This window comes from Morchella importuna (assembly GCF_003444635.1).
Source record: "Morchella importuna strain M04M26 chromosome Unknown Morimp01GS059, whole genome shotgun sequence".
In the NCBI taxonomy this organism is placed as follows: domain Eukaryota; kingdom Fungi; phylum Ascomycota; class Pezizomycetes; order Pezizales; family Morchellaceae; genus Morchella; species Morchella importuna.
The window spans coordinates 1-17,289 of NW_025763456.1; the positions used below are offsets into that span (position 1 = coordinate 1).

The 17,289-nt window shown below is 47.5% G+C and overlaps 7 protein-coding genes across 7 annotated transcripts; 4 read left to right on the top strand and 3 right to left on the bottom strand.

Moving 5' to 3' along the window:
• Positions 1-285: 285 nt before the first annotated feature.
• Positions 286-3,264, bottom strand: LAJ45_11184 (uncharacterized protein; the record flags this gene model as incomplete). The annotated part of the gene is made up of 3 exons (XM_046120694.1): positions 286-455; positions 520-2,884; positions 3,244-3,264. 3 exons carry the CDS (start codon positions 3,262-3,264, stop codon positions 286-288), a joined length of 2,556 nt encoding a protein of 851 aa, XP_045966092.1.
• A 471-nt stretch (positions 3,265-3,735) lies between these two features.
• On the top strand, positions 3,736-4,326 carry LAJ45_11185 (uncharacterized protein; the record flags this gene model as incomplete). Its single annotated transcript, XM_046120695.1, has 1 exon — positions 3,736-4,326. One exon carries the CDS (start codon positions 3,736-3,738, stop codon positions 4,324-4,326), a length of 591 nt encoding a protein of 196 aa, XP_045966093.1.
• Positions 4,327-4,838: 512 nt separating this feature from the next.
• On the top strand, positions 4,839-6,394 carry LAJ45_11186 (uncharacterized protein; the record flags this gene model as incomplete). The annotated part of the gene is made up of 2 exons (XM_046120696.1): positions 4,839-5,773; positions 5,842-6,394. The coding sequence occupies 2 exons, from the start codon at positions 4,839-4,841 to the stop codon at positions 6,392-6,394; spliced, it is 1,488 nt and encodes a 495-aa protein (XP_045966094.1).
• Positions 6,395-7,061: 667 nt separating this feature from the next.
• LAJ45_11187 (uncharacterized protein) lies at positions 7,062-7,442 on the bottom strand (the record flags this gene model as incomplete). Its single annotated transcript, XM_046120697.1, has 1 exon — positions 7,062-7,442. One exon carries the CDS (start codon positions 7,440-7,442, stop codon positions 7,062-7,064), a length of 381 nt encoding a protein of 126 aa, XP_045966095.1.
• Positions 7,443-11,076: 3,634 nt separating this feature from the next.
• LAJ45_11188 (uncharacterized protein) lies at positions 11,077-13,040 on the top strand (the record flags this gene model as incomplete). Its single annotated transcript, XM_046120698.1, has 12 exons — positions 11,077-11,142; positions 11,199-11,269; positions 11,344-11,345; positions 11,411-11,512; positions 11,580-11,586; positions 11,660-11,715; positions 11,778-11,896; positions 11,979-12,678; positions 12,735-12,807; positions 12,885-12,906; positions 12,956-12,978; positions 13,037-13,040. 12 exons carry the CDS (start codon positions 11,077-11,079, stop codon positions 13,038-13,040), a joined length of 1,245 nt encoding a protein of 414 aa, XP_045966096.1.
• A 1,492-nt stretch (positions 13,041-14,532) lies between these two features.
• On the top strand, positions 14,533-16,383 carry LAJ45_11189 (uncharacterized protein; the record flags this gene model as incomplete). Its single annotated transcript, XM_046120699.1, has 5 exons — positions 14,533-14,593; positions 14,663-15,183; positions 15,242-15,520; positions 15,578-16,285; positions 16,378-16,383. 5 exons carry the CDS (start codon positions 14,533-14,535, stop codon positions 16,381-16,383), a joined length of 1,575 nt encoding a protein of 524 aa, XP_045966097.1.
• A 214-nt stretch (positions 16,384-16,597) lies between these two features.
• Positions 16,598-16,947, bottom strand: LAJ45_11190 (uncharacterized protein; the record flags this gene model as incomplete). The annotated part of the gene is made up of 3 exons (XM_046120700.1): positions 16,598-16,632; positions 16,700-16,829; positions 16,900-16,947. The coding sequence occupies 3 exons, from the start codon at positions 16,945-16,947 to the stop codon at positions 16,598-16,600; spliced, it is 213 nt and encodes a 70-aa protein (XP_045966098.1).
• Positions 16,948-17,289: the final 342 nt, after the last annotated feature.

Here is a 17,289-nt window from a genome sequence, read left to right on the forward strand (position 1 = left end):
TGGTGAGAGCAATCTAGAGTTTGATTCGACTTTGAAATAAAAGCAAATGCAATTACTACCTGGAATAATCTAATCTAATCTAATCTAATCCTATCCGATATAACCCATCCATTGATATACTCTCGCAAGACAAAGGGAAATCCAAAACACCAAATCGTACCGCACCTCAATAGCTATCGCGAGTGCTCAGGGAGTAATCCTAACAACTATTAAAAGGTTAGTGACAATTCCGCAGGAAGGAAAGTTAGAGATTATACCAAAGGGAACTAATGATGCCCACCACCATCACCACCTCACCACCGCCACCATCACAACCACCGCCTCCAGCCAACCACCACCACCTCCCACCGCCTCCACGTGGCCTCCACCACCACCACTCACCACCGCCTCCAGCTGGTCCTCCACCACCACCGCCGCCCGGAGGAGGAGGAGGTCCGCCCGGAGGCGTGGAGGTCCTAGACCACCACCACCACCACCACCACCACCACCACCCACCACCCACCACCACCACCACCCCACCACCACCACCACCACCACCACACCACCTCCACCACCACACTCCACCACCACCACCTCCACCACCACCACCTCCACCACCTCCACCACCACCACCTCCCCACCACCCCACCACACCACCACCGCCAACCACCACCTCCACCACCACCACCACCACCACCTCCACCACCACCACCTCCACCACCACCACCCCACCACCACCACCACACCACCCACCTCCAGCACCAGCAGCCGCGAGTGCGTCAGCAGCTCTCTTGGCTGCTATCCCGGCAGGTGTCCAGATCGTCCCCTGTAAGAAGTTTGGGTCAGCAACCCCGACACCCAAAGGATACTTCCTAAGGTATTTGGGGTCTAAATCGTCGATAGCATCCTGCTGTCTATCGCGACGCCTAACAAGAGTCTGAATTAGCCTTTGATTACTGGCATCAGTTCTAGGCATATATACCCTCAGTCCTTTGGCATTTATCCGGTGCTTTCCCTCCTCGTAATCCGAATCCTCTGCAGGAATATCGATCATGCTATAATCATCTTCCTCAACGTGAGGGAAAGCCGGGTTCAACGGGGGGGATTCCGCACCACCCAGGTTAGCACCCGCGCCTGCTCTGTGGAGGACCGCCAATATCCTCCGAGGCCTGGCATTGCTGTTCTTCAACCAACCTTCGAGCTCCTCTGAATCGGTAATTTGTACCTCCACCGGCCGAACGGGAGGAACAGCTGCCGGGGGGACATTCTCAATTGCCCCCCAGATAGTCCTGACTGCTCTGCCGGGTGCGGTGTGCTTCAGGATCAAGTTGCATAGCTCGGGGAAAGTTATCTTGGTCAAAATTCCGATGAACGAAGGTTCGTTCAGGGGATCATTCCAGTCATAAGTAGGTGGTGGGACGAGCATAAAGAATGCCCCTAGAGCATCGGGGTCCACCACGGTAACCATTATGGAAGGTCGCACGAGTTCCGGAGGTACTGCACGCTCTTTCCCTTTGCGAGAGCGTCTTCCGGCTGCCTGACCACCGCCGTCATCATCATCATCACTATCACCGGCAGCCTCTTTGAACTGACGGTCTCCCTGTCCCCTTGATAACCTATCCTTCATACCAACATCTGCGATGAGCCACTGTAGAGCACTCGCCAGTGCTCTACGGGCATCGGAGTCACCCCCAGTCCAAATTGGCAGAAAACCGTTGAGGGAGGGCAAGTTCATCAAGTAAAGGCATAGGGCATTGAACGCAGCCATACCGGACGTGCTTTTATTGACCCAACCCACATTTTGCATTTCCGCCTTTAGGCTGTTGCGGATGCTGGTGTACACTTTAGGTAGGTTGAGTAGACCTAAAGTCATCTTCGCTTTGCTTGCTTGAGTCATCTTGAATGCGGTCGAGCTCGGGGATGTCTCTTGAATACTCGGGGATGTCTCTTGAACACTCGGGGATGTCTCTTGGACAATCGGCGATGGCTCGGGTCTAATTAGTCTCTGTCGTACTGGTGAGGGGTGGTCTATTAGTTCGGACGGGCTTGCACTAGAAAATAACCGAGAGGGGCGTCGGGGCTTGAATGTAGGGGTCTCCGGTGCAAGAACCTTCGGTGGAGCACTGACGGGTGCTGGTGAGGGAGTAGTAGAGCCTGCTGGGCCTGTTGAGCGGCCTGTTGCTGGGCCTGTTGAGCGGACTGCACTAGACTTGGACCGAGTGAGAACTTGACTTGGGACTATGGTCTTCCGGGCAACGTTCTTTTGTGGAGCACTAGCGGGTGCTGGTGGGGTAGCACTAACCCTAAGTACGGTCGTCCGTACAAGGGCCTCTGGTGAAGCACTGCTGCGTGCTGAGGAAGCAGTGGAGACTGCTGCTAGTGGGCCTGTTGCTGGACCTGTTGCTGGGTCTTGATCGTCACTTATGTATGGTTCAGAGGGTTCGGAACTAAAGTCGGGAAAGGAGTCGGAATCAGTTAGGGTTGCTCCCCAGTTACTCGGGAAGATCCCTTCAGTGTCCGATGGAGCTAGGTTAGTATTTGGCGGAGTCCGGGTTTCAGTCCGGATTGGTGGAGGTACAGGGTTTTGTTTTCGGCTCTTGTTGATCGGGGTGAACCCGGAAAGCACTGGCGACTGCTTAGGGGGTGTTTCTGGTATCTCCTCCGGGATAGGCTTGACAGTTTTGCGGGACGATTTGCGACCTGAGGAAGTTCGGTGTTTCTTATGTTTTCGGGACGATTTGTGTTTCTTGGTTTTTCGGTGGGTCTTTTCGTTATCGTCTTCGTCTATGTCACGCAAGCGCTTCTTATTGGGAAGTTGATTTGTGTTCTGTGAGCTACTACGGGAGTGCTCTGAGCGGTGTTTGGAGTCTGATAATGTTAATGTATCACTGTGGTGAGTATGGTTCTAAAATTAATTGGATTAGGAGAGAGAAATACCATCTTATTTATAAAGATTGCAAAGGTTAAATCGCTTGAAAACGGAGGAACTTGAAGGATGAGATTTCAATGTTGAAAGCAATGGAAAAACTTGGAAGTGATAGGTAGGGAGAACTTGAAGGTGGTTAGGAACTTCTCACGAACTTGAAGGAAGGGAGGGGTGCTCTTATACCGAGTACGATCAGCTTTTTTCTTGAGCTTATCACGCTTCCGAGAGCACCCACGAATGCTCTAGAAGCACTCGAGGGTGCTCGTACTCAATGTTTGCTTCAATATATGACGTTGATCTAAATGCTCCAGGCGCACTCGGGGATGCTCTGACGGTACCAATGGTGACGTCGATAACATTCTGGTGTTGGGGTTGGTGCTTGTGTTCTTGTTGGTGTTGGTACTCTGTCCTCTAGGAAACTGATTCGGAGAGAATGTATTCTTTGAGCTCGTAGTCGATATTAGTGTTGAATTTGGCGCTGAGAACACTGTCTCGATCTGAAGAGACTCCGCGAGTGCTCAGGGAGAGAGTGCAGATGCTCAGCTCAGGGCGATAGAATCTAGCATAACTGGCCGCCTGATTGGGGTGGTGGGTGTTTCTTCGTGTTGGTGTTGATGTTTGTATTACGGTTGGTGATGTATATGACATCAGACTCGTATTGAAAATCAGCCTTGCCGACCGGGGTGCAGGTGAGAGGAGCCTCATTGGCTGACAAATCAAATCATTCGAGCACTCTGCAGCAGCACCTGCAGGAAAGAGCCTCCTCGGCCTTGGCAGAAACCAAATTTTTAGAGCACTCAGGAGTGCTTTGCTAGCATCATGAGACTTCAATGAAATCGTCTTGCCCCTTTTGCAGCAAGCGGTACAGCTCCTCCGCGAACTTCGATAAACATCTTCGAACTACACATCCATTTGAAGCAGATGAATGGCTGGGAAACCAATTTTTACTCCTGGAGCGCGATCAAGAGGCACCCGATGACACTCACGACAGCCCGGAAGGCATTCACGATTCCTATTCAGATGCCCATGATGACGACTCGGATAGTTCGGAGAGCAACAGTATCAATTATCATGACCAAGATCCCGATAATAATTCAGATCTGGAATCCGAATCATATTTTATGATGGAAGAGACAGATGGAGATGCAAATAGGCATGAGGCAGCGACAACGATTTACGAGGGTGCTGGGGAGCGTCTCTACCGCTCGGAGGACTACGACGAATGCTCACAAAACCTTCTCCGATACCCGTGGCACCCATTCAACTCAGCATACGAGTTTAGAATGGCACGTTATTTCATACTGTCGAAGGCCTCACAAGGAAATATCGACAGTTTCTTTCTACACGCTCCGTCAAGCAGTGGCGAATGCTCCTACAGGACTGGGCGAGGTTTTATAAAGAGGTTGGACGAAATGAAATGACATATTGGGAAAGGCGAGCTGGCATCATTCGGAGGTGGATATTGGGGGAGAGAAAATCCCTTACTATTACCGGGATCCAATGGTAATTGTGCGATATCTTCTAGGCCAACGGGCCTTTCGGGAGTCATTGGTGTACGCGCCAGTGGTAGAGCATAATGAATCTGGCGAGAGAATGTACGGGGAAATGCATACGGGAGATTGGTGGTGGGAGACGCAGGTCTGGTAAGCCTCACAAGTGCTCTAGAGGCAGTCGCTAATGCTTTCTGGACAGAATACCTTACCGGAGGGGTCGACTGTGGTACCAATTATATGCGCGTCAGATGGCACACATTTGACAAATTTTAGTGGGGACAAGAAAGCCTGGCCCAATCTATCTTACCATCGGGAACATCAAGTCATCGGTCCGGAGCAAGCCCACCGGGCATTCGTTAATTCTCCTAGGGCTACTGCCAGTCCCACCTAAGCTCGGGAAGAACTCACTCGCTAATTCCGCTTTACGACGTCAGAGTCAAATGGCGCTGCATCGCGCCCTTGGGGAGATCTTTCAGAGCATTCGGGAGTGCTCTCAGGAAGGCGAGCTAATCGCATGCGCCGACGGGTACCAACGTCTATGCTTTCCGGTGTTGTCGGGTTGGATCGCTGATCAACCTGAGCATTCAAACTTACAAAATATTAGTACTAGCTCTTGTCCAAGATGCGAGGTGGAATTCCACAGTCTTGGGAGCACTCGCCGGAGCCCTACGCGCGATCACGAGGATTACAGGGAGAGGGTAAAGCTATTCAGGGAGAACCCGGGAAACCTGGGACCGGTGGAATACCTTGTCGCGAGATCAGTAAAGACACTCTTCAATGCTTTCTGGGGTATGCCGAGGGTTAATCCATACGATCTCAACAAACCGGACATTCTGCACAATATCTACCTAGGGATGTTGAAGCACATGATGGAGTGGGTTCAGGCTTTCTTGAAGAAGCACAATCGATTGGAGGAATTTGACAAGGCTTGGGCCTCGATTGCGCCTTACCCTGGACTGGCAGTACTGAACAAGGCATATCGTGCCACAACCCAATGGCAAGGGAAGGAGATGAGAAATCTGGGGCGGGTCGTTCTTGGAGCACTCGCGGCTGCTTTGAGAAACCCGGGGGTGGCTGTCAGGGGCGACTTTGCAAAGGCATTGAAATGTGTACGAGGCTTAATCGACTTCCACTTAATGGCGCAGTATGGGAGTCATACGACGAGCACACTGAATTATATGGAGAGCTATCTCGAGGATTTCCATAAGCACAAGGATATCTTTTTAGAATTCCGGGCGTACAAGAGGACGGTTAAGGATGCGAGAGATCGGACAAAAGCTGTGAAGACCTCAGGCTCCCAGAGCGCTCAGCGAGGTTTGGAGGAGATTCGCGAGATATACGGGAAAGGTCTCACTTCAACTTCATCAAATTGCACGTGTTAACGCACTATCGGGAACATGTCGAGCGCTTTGGGAGCATTCCCCAGTACTCCACCGACATCAGCGAACTCGCCCATGTACGTCAGGTAAAAGAGGCATACGGAGCATCCAACAAGGTCGATGCTGCAACGCAGATACTGGACTATGGGGGGCGGCGGTTGGCGTTAGAGATTCGAATGCTGAATCTGAAAGACATTGTTGGAGGTCCTGAGAGCACTGACGACATCCTTTGGAGCCATCGAGATAACCTGAAGGAGTTACTTGAGATTTTTAAAATCGAAGACCGGAAAAAAACACCAAATGAACGATCCATAGTAGAAGGCCGACTGCCTCTAAGGCGTCTTTGCAACCCCTCCACGAAATCGGAAAGACTTTTCAATATTGCGGATGGACTGCAAATAAGCCATACCACGTTATATCGCCTGATAAAGGAGTATGCAGAGGATACGGGATGCTCTCAAAGCTTTGCCGGAAGCTCTGAGAGCATTTTAGAGCGCCGGGTGGAGATGTTCACATGTTTGCAGGTTCCGATACCAATCTTCCAAAGACCTGAGGTGTACGAGGTTCACAAATATCAGGTGTACGGGAAAACGCGGCTTTTAGGAAAGGGAAAATAAGAAAGGATTGGGTATGGGTGTCGGTAGCGTCCTCAGAGGAGTGGGGAGTGGTTTCGGGACGCTTACCAGGACGTGTCGAGGCTTTGTTCAAGCTGCGGGACAGTGGGGGCGAGCACATAGACTATGTATAGTGGAGCTACTCGAGGCAAAGGATCGTGGTACGCTGATAGCTCACATGGGCTCCTGAAGGTTTGTAGGAGGAGGAGGAAGAGGATGTGGGTCGTTAATATTCGGAGTATATTGGGAATGGCCCATTTGTTTGAGGTGGAGACTGGTAATTGGTTGGTAAATACTAGGATAGACTTGCGTACGTGGAATGAATTTAGTTGAATACTTGTAAAGCCGTGAGGGCATTCTTGGTGCTCTAGACGTTAGACCCAATTGGACTCTCTAATTCCAAATTCGTGTCGTTCTGCTATCATGCGGATTGGAAGAAGGAGGTAAAGTTTCGGCCGCTCAGTATCTGAGTCTGGCTATCCAGCAAGCTCGCTCCAGGAGGTCAAATGCCAGTCCATGTTTGCTGGCTTATGCATGGACATTGAGCTTTTCAGACGAGCCGTACCATGGCCTCAACCTCAAGGCTAATTTGCCTTTCACGAATCGACAGAAACATACACGTCCGTCAAAGGTTGGGTAGTCGTCACCAGTATACAGGACAGTGCTCGTATCAGTATCCCGCGACTGACCGTACAGCGGCGTTGAGGATACCCACGTTAGATATCTTTTGAGGGACTGGTGCGGCCTTCCTATCCTTTGAGGACGGTGTATCAATCCAAAGGAGCCCAAGTGAGGGTTGCCTCACCTTGAGTGGGTATGACGAATGCCTCAGCTCTGTGAGCACTGGTGAGTGCTCTGGGAGTACTCGCGGAAGCCCTCGCGGAGCGTTCGCGGGAGCGTTCGCGGGAGCATTCGCGGGAGCATTCGCGGGAGCGTTCGCGGAGCGTTCGCGGGAGCATTCGCGGGAGTATTCGCGGTGCTGTGAGAGCATTCGCGGTGCCGTGAGAGCATTCGCCGTGCCGTGAGAGCATTCGTCGTGCCGTGAGAGCATTCAAGAAAACTGTGAGAGCATTGGGAAGTGCTCGGTGTACTACTGACGTAATCAAAAGAAGCAAAAGTTCCTAGGTGCTGTGGGCGGAGTCACTCCATCCTAGCGTCTCCGGAGGGGGAGGGAATCTCATGGCGGCCCAGGCGACCAGAGCATTGGCGAGTGCCCTCCGGACGTGAGGCATATCTCCTGGCGGTCCCAGAGAGTGGGACGGTCCTGCGGCGGAGCCTGGCGGAAGGTTGTACTCTGGCGGTGCCGGACGCGCTGGGCGCTCGTGGCGCAGAATGCCCGCCAGGACGTAGGGGCTGCGCCCTGGGTAATAGGCGAGCTTGCTGATGTTGTTTCTTGCTAGTACTTAGGATCCCGACAGCTCTTGACAGAGATTGCGCGATTTGACTCGGACGGAAGTTCGTCCGAGATGTGGTAGCAACTCCTCTTGCCTCTCATAGGAAATAGTCACTGTGCCCCCAACTATTGACAGTCAGACTGCGATCAGAACAATGAATCTGAATAAGGATGCTGAACTTTTATAAGAAACTCCGTAATGCCCTAGGTTGGCCTCTCAAAATTATCGGATCTTTATCAGCGAAAAAACCCCTTAAAGTTATTAAGTTTCTAGACTACAAATAACGATCAAACAAACAAACTCTATCTTTCTATCGAATGCGCCCTATCATAACTCGTTTCGTTCCTTTTTTACCATTTCTACCTGATAGAAGTCACGGTCGTGTCCTATCATAGCACCCCCGTTACAATACCAGACAGTTGAAATGGCTCCGTTATATGAAAGGCCTCTTATATGGCTTGAAAGACCTAACAACCACAGAGACGAGGCTGACAAAGTTAACTATCTACTCGAGAATAATCGTTTCATTAGTGACCCCGACAACTATGCCGTAAGAGCTACTTTCAAAGTTCTGTGGGGCTTTACAGGCTATTTCAAAGGCTCAATCATCATGTGTAAGGGTCTAACATCTATTAGACAGGTCGTGGACACTTTTGGGCCACAGAGATCGTTGAAGTAATATTTCTAAAATATAACAAATGTGACAAAATACGTGTAGAGAAGGATCCTAAGTCCATAGATGATATATCTCCTTAATTCATCTGTATAGTTTGCACTGCTATTTGGTTTGTTTTGCGATGTTGGACAACAGGTAATTATGTGTAAGGAATGTACTTTAACACTAGCCAGAATAACGATATCTTGTGTAATGCTTATCAAGCCCTTTAGGAGTCCCGACATACTAACTTTTGCCTAGTCACGTACGCCAGAATGTTTAATATTTGGAGAAGAAGAATGCAGGAAAACCAGCTGGGGACTCTGGAGGTAATAAGAAAGTCTATTCAAAATAAGGTAAAAAACATTAGACGCGCACGCAATTGATGGAGACTGATAGTCCTGTAGATTGAGGAATTGCGAGGCCCTCGAGAGATGATATCCAAAATTGGAAGGGAAGAGGACGATGTGCAGTTGGCAGCAGACATTGCAGCATGGAGGGCCGCGAAAGTGCGCCGGAACGCTCAGCGGGACCGGACTATATTATTGGGGACTGATGATGCCTCAGAAAACCCAGTGGTGACGGGGAGGGATTTGGGCGAGGCCAATGCTCAAGAAGCCTAGACAAATGCCTCTGGCGATGCGTTGCCAGGGGATAAATGATTTTCGTGTGTTTTTGTGCGATGTTTTTATTTATTTGAAGGGATGCTTTCGTTATTAGGTAAAGATGTGGGAAATTGTAAGCTATTATTAAGGAGTAAATCAGATTCGGAGGTTATGAAGCGTTAGAGCCTCTCAGAAACCGAATCAATTGGGTAACACCTTCAAGAGTAGTGATCACTCTCAGGAGCCTCTTCCAGGGCTCAATAAGCCTTTAGGGGGGTATAGGGGGAAGTGTGATAATTTGACTATGCTCAGAAGACCGTAAGAGGTAGTGCCAGTGCCAAAAATAGGGTAGAAAGATAATAGGAGGGCTTGGTAGGCCCTCTAGAGAGTGTAGGAAGTGGTGCGAATGCCAAGAATTGCATCGGGAGACTACAGGAGGGCTTGGTGGGCCCTCAGGAGAGGGTGAGGGGGGGTGTTAGTACCAAGAATAGGGTCAGAAGACCATAAGAGGGGTCGGTACACCTTCTGGAAAGCGTGGGAGGGTGGAGCACAAATCTACTAACTAGTTCACTGGCATGTTAATGCAGGAGGGATTGGTGGGCCCTCTGCCAGTGGAGGGCATGGGCGATAGTGCTGGGGTAGGGAATTTGAATAGCTTCCGGAGACTACTAGATAGCGTGATAAGCACTCGTGAAAGAGCGTGAGAGGATGAGTCAGGCTTCTGACTCACTCCAGTAATCCAGTGGTAATAAGTTGGAGGCTCGGTAAGCCTTCTAAAAGGTTTTCTAGTAGGCTGTGACAACCCTTTGAGGTTTCGCATTACTGCACTGGATGAAAAAACCTGTTCAGAGAGCTGTAGGCAAGAATCGCGCCTCAGAGGATCTCTAGAGATTTGGTGGGGTGATATTGAGTCTCCCGGAGGGTTTGAAAGGCTCAGGAGGCCATTGTAGCGGCGTTGCGAGTCGTACAGAGTATAACCAGATATGATGAATGCAGGCTCTAGAGAGGGCTGAAGTGGCATGCTGGAGGATTGCGAGAGCCTCTTGAGCATTCAACAGCAAGCTTAACAATTTCTGTAAAGTATCTCCTGAATCTCCAGAGAATCAAAATCCGTTTTGATTTCTCAGGAGATCCTTAGGAGACTCAGGAGACTGTTGGGAGGCTCATGAATATGTACAAACTTGCTGATGTTAGCGAAGGCAAAGGAGGCCTCCAAACGGGCCAACCGCCTCCAGAAAATTAAATTTGGTGGGGTGTCTCCCAACTTAAAGCCTCTGGTGTCTCCTGAAGACATGCACGGGTTGCTGATATGTTCTCCGCGTTGAGCATCTAGAAGGCTTAAGTGGCGAAGATGTTGGTGTTGGTCACGCCGGTAAGGTCTTCATCAAGCTCTCCGAACCTCATTTGTGAGAGGATAGTGACTATGTCAGGGGTGGGCTTGGCATCGTGGTGAGGGTTGAGGTCTAAGTGATAAAAACTTTTGGGCTTGTGTAATGTGGTTGGAACACAGTTTATGGTGGTTAATTTCAAAAAATAAATAAGTAGCGGGTTAAAAGGTGCACAACATGTTAGTATACTCCACTACCTTTTAGAGAACTTTTGCGTGACAAGTGGGCCCATCTTGCATCGCCAGCCGACATTTGCAGTTAGCTTCTACAATTTGTATGGTGAGCCACCAATCGCCACATGTCGTGAAAACGTAAGAAGGGATCAGAATCTGATAAGAAATAACACGTATTCACCGCAGCATTCCCTTATCAGATTCTGATCACTTACCCTCAACACCCGGTACATACCTACATGTATGTATATGTAAGCAGGCTCAGGTAGTGCTCCAGAACGGGTCCACTATAACATTGTAAGGGAACAGGCCGATAAAAGAACTGCGTCGGCCAATTAGGGAAGGGCGAAGGAAGAACCCGTTAGGCCGGATCATCTATTAGACAAGTCTCGATTCGAGCCGCTGCTCATCATCACATCAGCAACACTTCTATTGAACTTCTATTTCTCTGGTCTTCTGTTTCCACTTATATGCTCTTCTCCTTCTGCTCCCCCATCCTTTCCTTAACTTCGGCATCAACTTCTTCAGCGACATTGGTAAATACACTTACTGTGTTACTTTACCACCCCGTTCTTCCTTTTAATACTACCAGCTACGGTTATTTGCCTGTGTTGTCTCTGTTTCCTTCCGCACCCTGCATTGCAACCCCTCCAAACTAAACCTGTAATTCCACCTACTCTCTTCTCTCTCTTCGCATTTGTTTAAAACAATTATTCACAAGCGATCCACTTGTGAAGTAGTTTGATAGATCAGACAAAACGTTTTCACCACGCTTTCTTAAGTACTCCTTCCGGCCTTTGCTAGGCGTTTCCGGTGCCATTACACTTCTTTGGACCCAACAGAAACAACTACACAACTCGAACTTTTTATTTGGCAAATCATCTTCAATGCACAGCAAGGTCGTCAGTAAGTTCGTCCTTATTTGATTGGATTCTCTTCTGGCTGCGCACATACTGATTTTATGCCGCCTCAGTTATTGGGTATGAGTTGCTTACCCCGCCATCGCGATGTCACGGAATTTAACGTTTCCCCCCCTTTCATTTTCCATTATAGTTCGGGCCCTGCTGCCCATACAGCCGCAGTCTATCTAGCTCGTGCAGAACTGAAACGTTTGTCTTCTCATTGAATACTGCCTTCAGTGGACTAATTAACTGACCTCGACATCGTTCAGCCGTTATGTACGAGGGAATGCTTGCAAACGGGATTGCCGCCGGCGGCCAATTGACTACAACAACTGATGTTGAGAACTATCCTGGCTTTCCAAATGGGATTAGTGGTCAAGAACTTATGGTAGGGCCTCCAATTTTATACGAGTTGTATCACTCGTTCCCCAAGAAGGCCGTACGGAACTTACATGTGATATATTCAACAGGAAGCCATGAGAGAACAAAGCGCAAGATTCGGCACTGAGATAATTACAGAGACAGTATCCAAAGTTGATTTGTCAGAGCGACCATTCAAGTACTGGCTCGAGTATAGTGAAGATGCTGCGCCCCACACCGCCGATACTCTCATTATTGCAACTGGTGCATCGGCGCGACGACTTAACCTCCCTGGTGAAGAGAAATACTGGCAAAGTGGCATCAGCGCCTGTGCTGTCTGCGATGGAGCTGTACCAATCTTCAGGAATAAACCCTTGGCGGTGATTGGGGGTGGCGATTCGGCTGCGGAGGAGGCAATCTTTTTGACTAAATATGGGAGTAAAGTGACGGTCCTGGTGCGAAAGGATAAGCTTAGGGCATCTAACATCATGGCTAAGCGTCTCACGGCGCATCCAAAGGTTGAGATTTTGTATAATACCGTGGCCACAGAAGCAAAAGGGGACGGCAGGCTTTTACAAAACCTCACAATCAAAAATGTTGTGACAGGCGAGATTAGCGAGTTGCCAGCCAATGGGTTATTTTATGCTGTCGGGCACGAACCGGCTACCTCCCTATTTAAAAACCAGATCGCCACCGATGAGGACGGTTATATCAAAACAACCCCTGGTACTTCATACACCAGTGTCAAAGGTGTTTTTGCTGCCGGGGATGTGCAGGATAAACGGTATAGACAGGCAATTACAAGCGCGGGTAAGTGTTCTGTGGTTTTTGGACTCGGTAGTTGTATATTCTAACTAGAGGTTTAGGCTCAGGATGTATTGCAGCATTGGAGGCCGAGCGACTGCTGGCGGAAGAAGAAGAGGATGCTTCAGAACCTATGTATATCTCCAAATTTCCTCTAGTCGAACCACTAACTATAAATTGCCTGTTACTAATATATGACTTTGGGCTGTTAGTATCGAAGCAAAAAAGAGCGAAGTCAATGGGGCCGCACCACAATATAAAACTAATCCTATGATTTAAAAAGTGGAAACTAGAATCTTTTGCTTGGTATTAGAACGTTGTGGGATTTTGTATAAATTAGGCTGCTGATAAACGGCCTATAAAGCTAGTTGTAGAAGAAAGGATGGGCAAAATAAGATTTTCTCTCAACAGTTTGTCTTCATCTTGCATGTTTCCTTCCTCACTTGCATTTCAAAGGTAGAAACTATTATTTGGCGGTTCAATAGATGTATCTGTAGTAAAGTACGAGATTTCAAATTGCTTTGTGGTGTCCTTGGGGTTACACTTTATTCAAACAGAACTGATATAAATACACACTGGTGGGGAGATAAACGCAGAAGAAGATACTCACTCTTAGAGCGTATTTACTAACAGTCAATTCTGGCAATTGAAACTCCACTCTTCAAAGCGGCATTCACAAGCGTCAGTTTTGGCTAGGGTTGCTTGCCAGGCGTGAAATAAGTATGTCAGAAGGATACCAAATACAGTTACAGTACACCATGCAATTATAATACTGTTCTTGCGGCTTGTAGAACAAAAGCACTTTGATACATCGATTGAGCGTAGCGCGTCGGCGGTACTACGAAATAGATTTTTAGTCGTTTAAAACTCAACTAAGCAGAGTTATCGAGTGATACGACGTGAATAGCAACGTTTGAGAAGCGGCTCTCTCATTAATTGCTATTGTTAATTCATTTATTGAGTACGCTCATTAAGGTTTAGCTGAAGGTTACAATATTAACAAAACAATAACTAAGTTCGAATGAGTTGATAGGTTAAAAGCTGGATTCAATCAGGACTGGATATTATTAATATGTAATGTACTTAGGCTCTGTTCGGACAGACATCAATACCATGGTATTCACTGCGAGTAGGAAGGTGTGTGATCGTATGACCCAAATTATTGGGTTTGACACCACAAAATACCATTGTTTTCACACATACCTCCAGAGGTATTTATTTCCTGTTGTCAAATTCCATCCGAACACTTTTCTCTTTGGCGAATACTTAGTTTTATCTCAGAGCATGATACCATGCAACCAAATTTATCACAGTATTGAATGCTGTGGTTAAGTCTCTAGCCCCCAACAAGCCATGATCACCCCAAGCTTAGGAAGGTAGAGAAAAATAGTCAGTCTGGGTGGGCCATATTATGAGCATCTCAGGAATTCAAGCAATAAGGGAGTGTTATATTGGTGGTATATATATACATAAATTAATGACGTAGGTATGTATATTCATAGGACATCACTCGGACGAGAATGCGTATCAGATGACTTACCTAAGCCCTACAGATCTTAGGGCAATGGCATCATACCTTGTCCGAAGAATAACAATGGGTTTGTATGAGAATTGAATTCACAAGGGATTGTAAAAATTATCAACCCTGAAGTCTGAGAAGCGATAGCTTCTAGAACATGACTGTATGCATGGTCGATCTTAAGCCACGAGTCTTGAATCACATCCTCACGTTCTCTTTCCTCCCCCTCCTTGCCTCGTGCCTCTCCCTTCACAAGTACTTGTGTCTAGTATTCTCCGTCCTGCGCGCAATTCCAACAATTACCCATCATTCAGTCCAGTTTTCGATACACATCTCAAGCAATGAATGCTTCAAAACTGCTTCTTAACCCAGCAACCCAGCGATCTTTCATTCTTTCTTCAGGTACATGATTCAAATCCCCCGAATAATTACTAAATATATTTCATCTCTTTTTCTGACAACATTCTAAAGCCAATCGCGGTTCGCTTCAATCTACTATTGGGATATCTGCTAGCCGACAGTTTTTAAGATCATGGGTTGCTCACGACCGGCCGGCTTACATCTTGTTTGCTTCTCAACGGTTTTTGAATACAGAAACATCTACTCCTAGTAGTAACACAGTTATACCCCCCCCCGGTTTCGATGCTCAAGAGGCTAGGAAGCCATTAGCTCGAGATGTTGTCACAGAAAAAGTACACCTAGGTGAAACGACTATTCCTTCAACGGCTGTGAAACTGGGGCAAATTGGGACTACCCCAGCAAGGTCAGAGGCAGCCGATGGCAAAGAAGTTACCGTGGTCCCCGCAATCAATGGAAAATCCCATGATAAGAAAAAGGAGGAAAAAAAGACGACTGTGTGGCAGAAAATTAAACATGGGGTGCAGCACTTTTGGGATGGGACAAAGCTTCTCGGTGCCGAGATTAAAATATCGTCAAATTTGGCGCTGAAAATGGCAGCAGGCTACGAGCTCAGCCGGAGGGAACGTCGTCAGGTATGTTCTTCATGATCTAATCTCTTAGTCGTCATTCGACCTAACATCGTTGATACAGCTTGAACGTACAGTCAAGGATCTAGGCCGTCTTGTTCCATTCTCCGTTTTCATAATTGTACCAGCCGGAGAGCTCTTCTTACCCATCGCACTCAAAATATTTCCAAACTTACTCCCTAGCACATATGAGGATCAAAAAGCCAAAGATTTGAAGTCAAGCAAGCTTCGCTCAACTCGCAAGGACGTCTCAAACTTTTTGAGAACAACTATGCGTGAAGGCGGCATCCAACTAAGTGCTAAGACAAGGCAAAGAGAAGAGTTCGCGCAGTTTTTTCAAAAGGTGTTTATTATACAAATATATATTTTTAGGACGATGCCTAATCTCTCTAACAATTAGATTCGGTCGAGCGGAGAATCCCCCAGTCACGAAGATGTGATTAAAGTTTGCAAGATCTTCCGCGATGATCTTACTCTTGATAATCTTTCAAGAGCTCAACTTGTGGGCATGTGTCGTTACATGAATTTGAATACATTTGGCACGGATGCGATTCTTCGATACAACATTCGCCACCGAATGCGACAGATCAAACGTGACGACCGTGCCATCTCTTACGAAGGGGTAGATTCGCTATCCGTCCCAGAATTACAAACTGCTTGTGCATCCCGGGGCATACGCACCCACGGAGTCAGTCCGGGGCGACTAAGGGACGACCTTAACACTTGGCTTGAACTTCGCCTGAAGCATGGGCTCCCCTCTACTCTTCTGGTGCTATCCAATGCATTCATGTATCAAGGAAAAGAGAGTGAGATTGAATCTCACTATGATGCATTGGTTGCTGTCTTGAGTAGCATTCCGGAAGAACTTTATCATGAAATTGAGTTGGAGGTTAACACTGCAGAGGGAGCAGCAACCAACAAGCAAAGACTGGAGGTTTTGAGGGAGCAGCAGGAGCTCATTGAAGAGGAGAATGAACAACGATCTGCGGGCGAATCGGCCTCTAAGAGGAATGTGAAGGACGACCAAGACATCGACGAGAAGGAAGATGATAAGAGGACACCTGATGAAGAAGCTAGCAACGCACAGTCGGGTAGTAGTGCAGAGAAAGTAAGTGGTTCTTGAGAAAGCCAACCAAACGTGAAGTTGTAACATACATGTGTACTATTCATTTACTAATCCAAAGTTTCATTGAACTGTAGAGGTAATTTGGATAAGGTTACACGTATTGGACCATTCCACAATATTCGGGTTATCTAGATTGGCTATAAACTTGTACGTTGGAATTGTAAATATAGAGTTTAGGGTAAATTAAGTCAAATAGAAGCAATGGCGTGGTGACCGCTGCATGTAATTTCCATAACTTTATGCATACACTTCAAACGAACAGCCCAAAAATATAACACGTCCTAGGAACAAATTCTAGTAGACAAGGCTAGCTGTATCACTTAGGAGATCTGATACTAATCGTAAGCTCCAGCCTTTCTGCAACGTAGTTTACGTCATTCTGCTTTCGGACCAAACTTTCTCGGGTGCCCTGTTCGGACTGTAGGGTCAAAAAAGATTCGGCACGAGTCAAGTCATCATCCTCCGTTTTCATGGACGATGTCCTGGTATAGTTCGGGGAAACAAGATTCAAAGCGTCGACTGCACTCTAAAATACAAAAGTGAAAGTAAGCATAACTGATTTCGGGTGGAATTATAATCTCGGAGGGGCCAAATACAATAGTCTTCAGACTTGTAAGATCTGCAAGAACCTCTGCAAGCTTCATATTCGTGAGAGTTTCGAGAAGAGGTAGTATTCAAGTGAGATCCGTTGTTCTCCTTAATCACAACACGCCACTATCCCTTGGGTGGTCAGGCCGAATCGCAATGTGTTACCGAACCTGATATGTTAAAAGTGAAAACTGGTGAATAGGGAGATTTAGCTACAAACGACAACTAAAAAAGATTGGAGGCTGGTGAACACTTATAGGATATAACTAAAAGGAGTTTTAGCCAACCATACACCGATATCCATAAGCCATGTATTATTATCTGAATTTTAGAAATATACTTAAGGACAAAATCAAAATCTTGTGTTAACTTGCAAAAAATATGATTTTGTTTGTGTG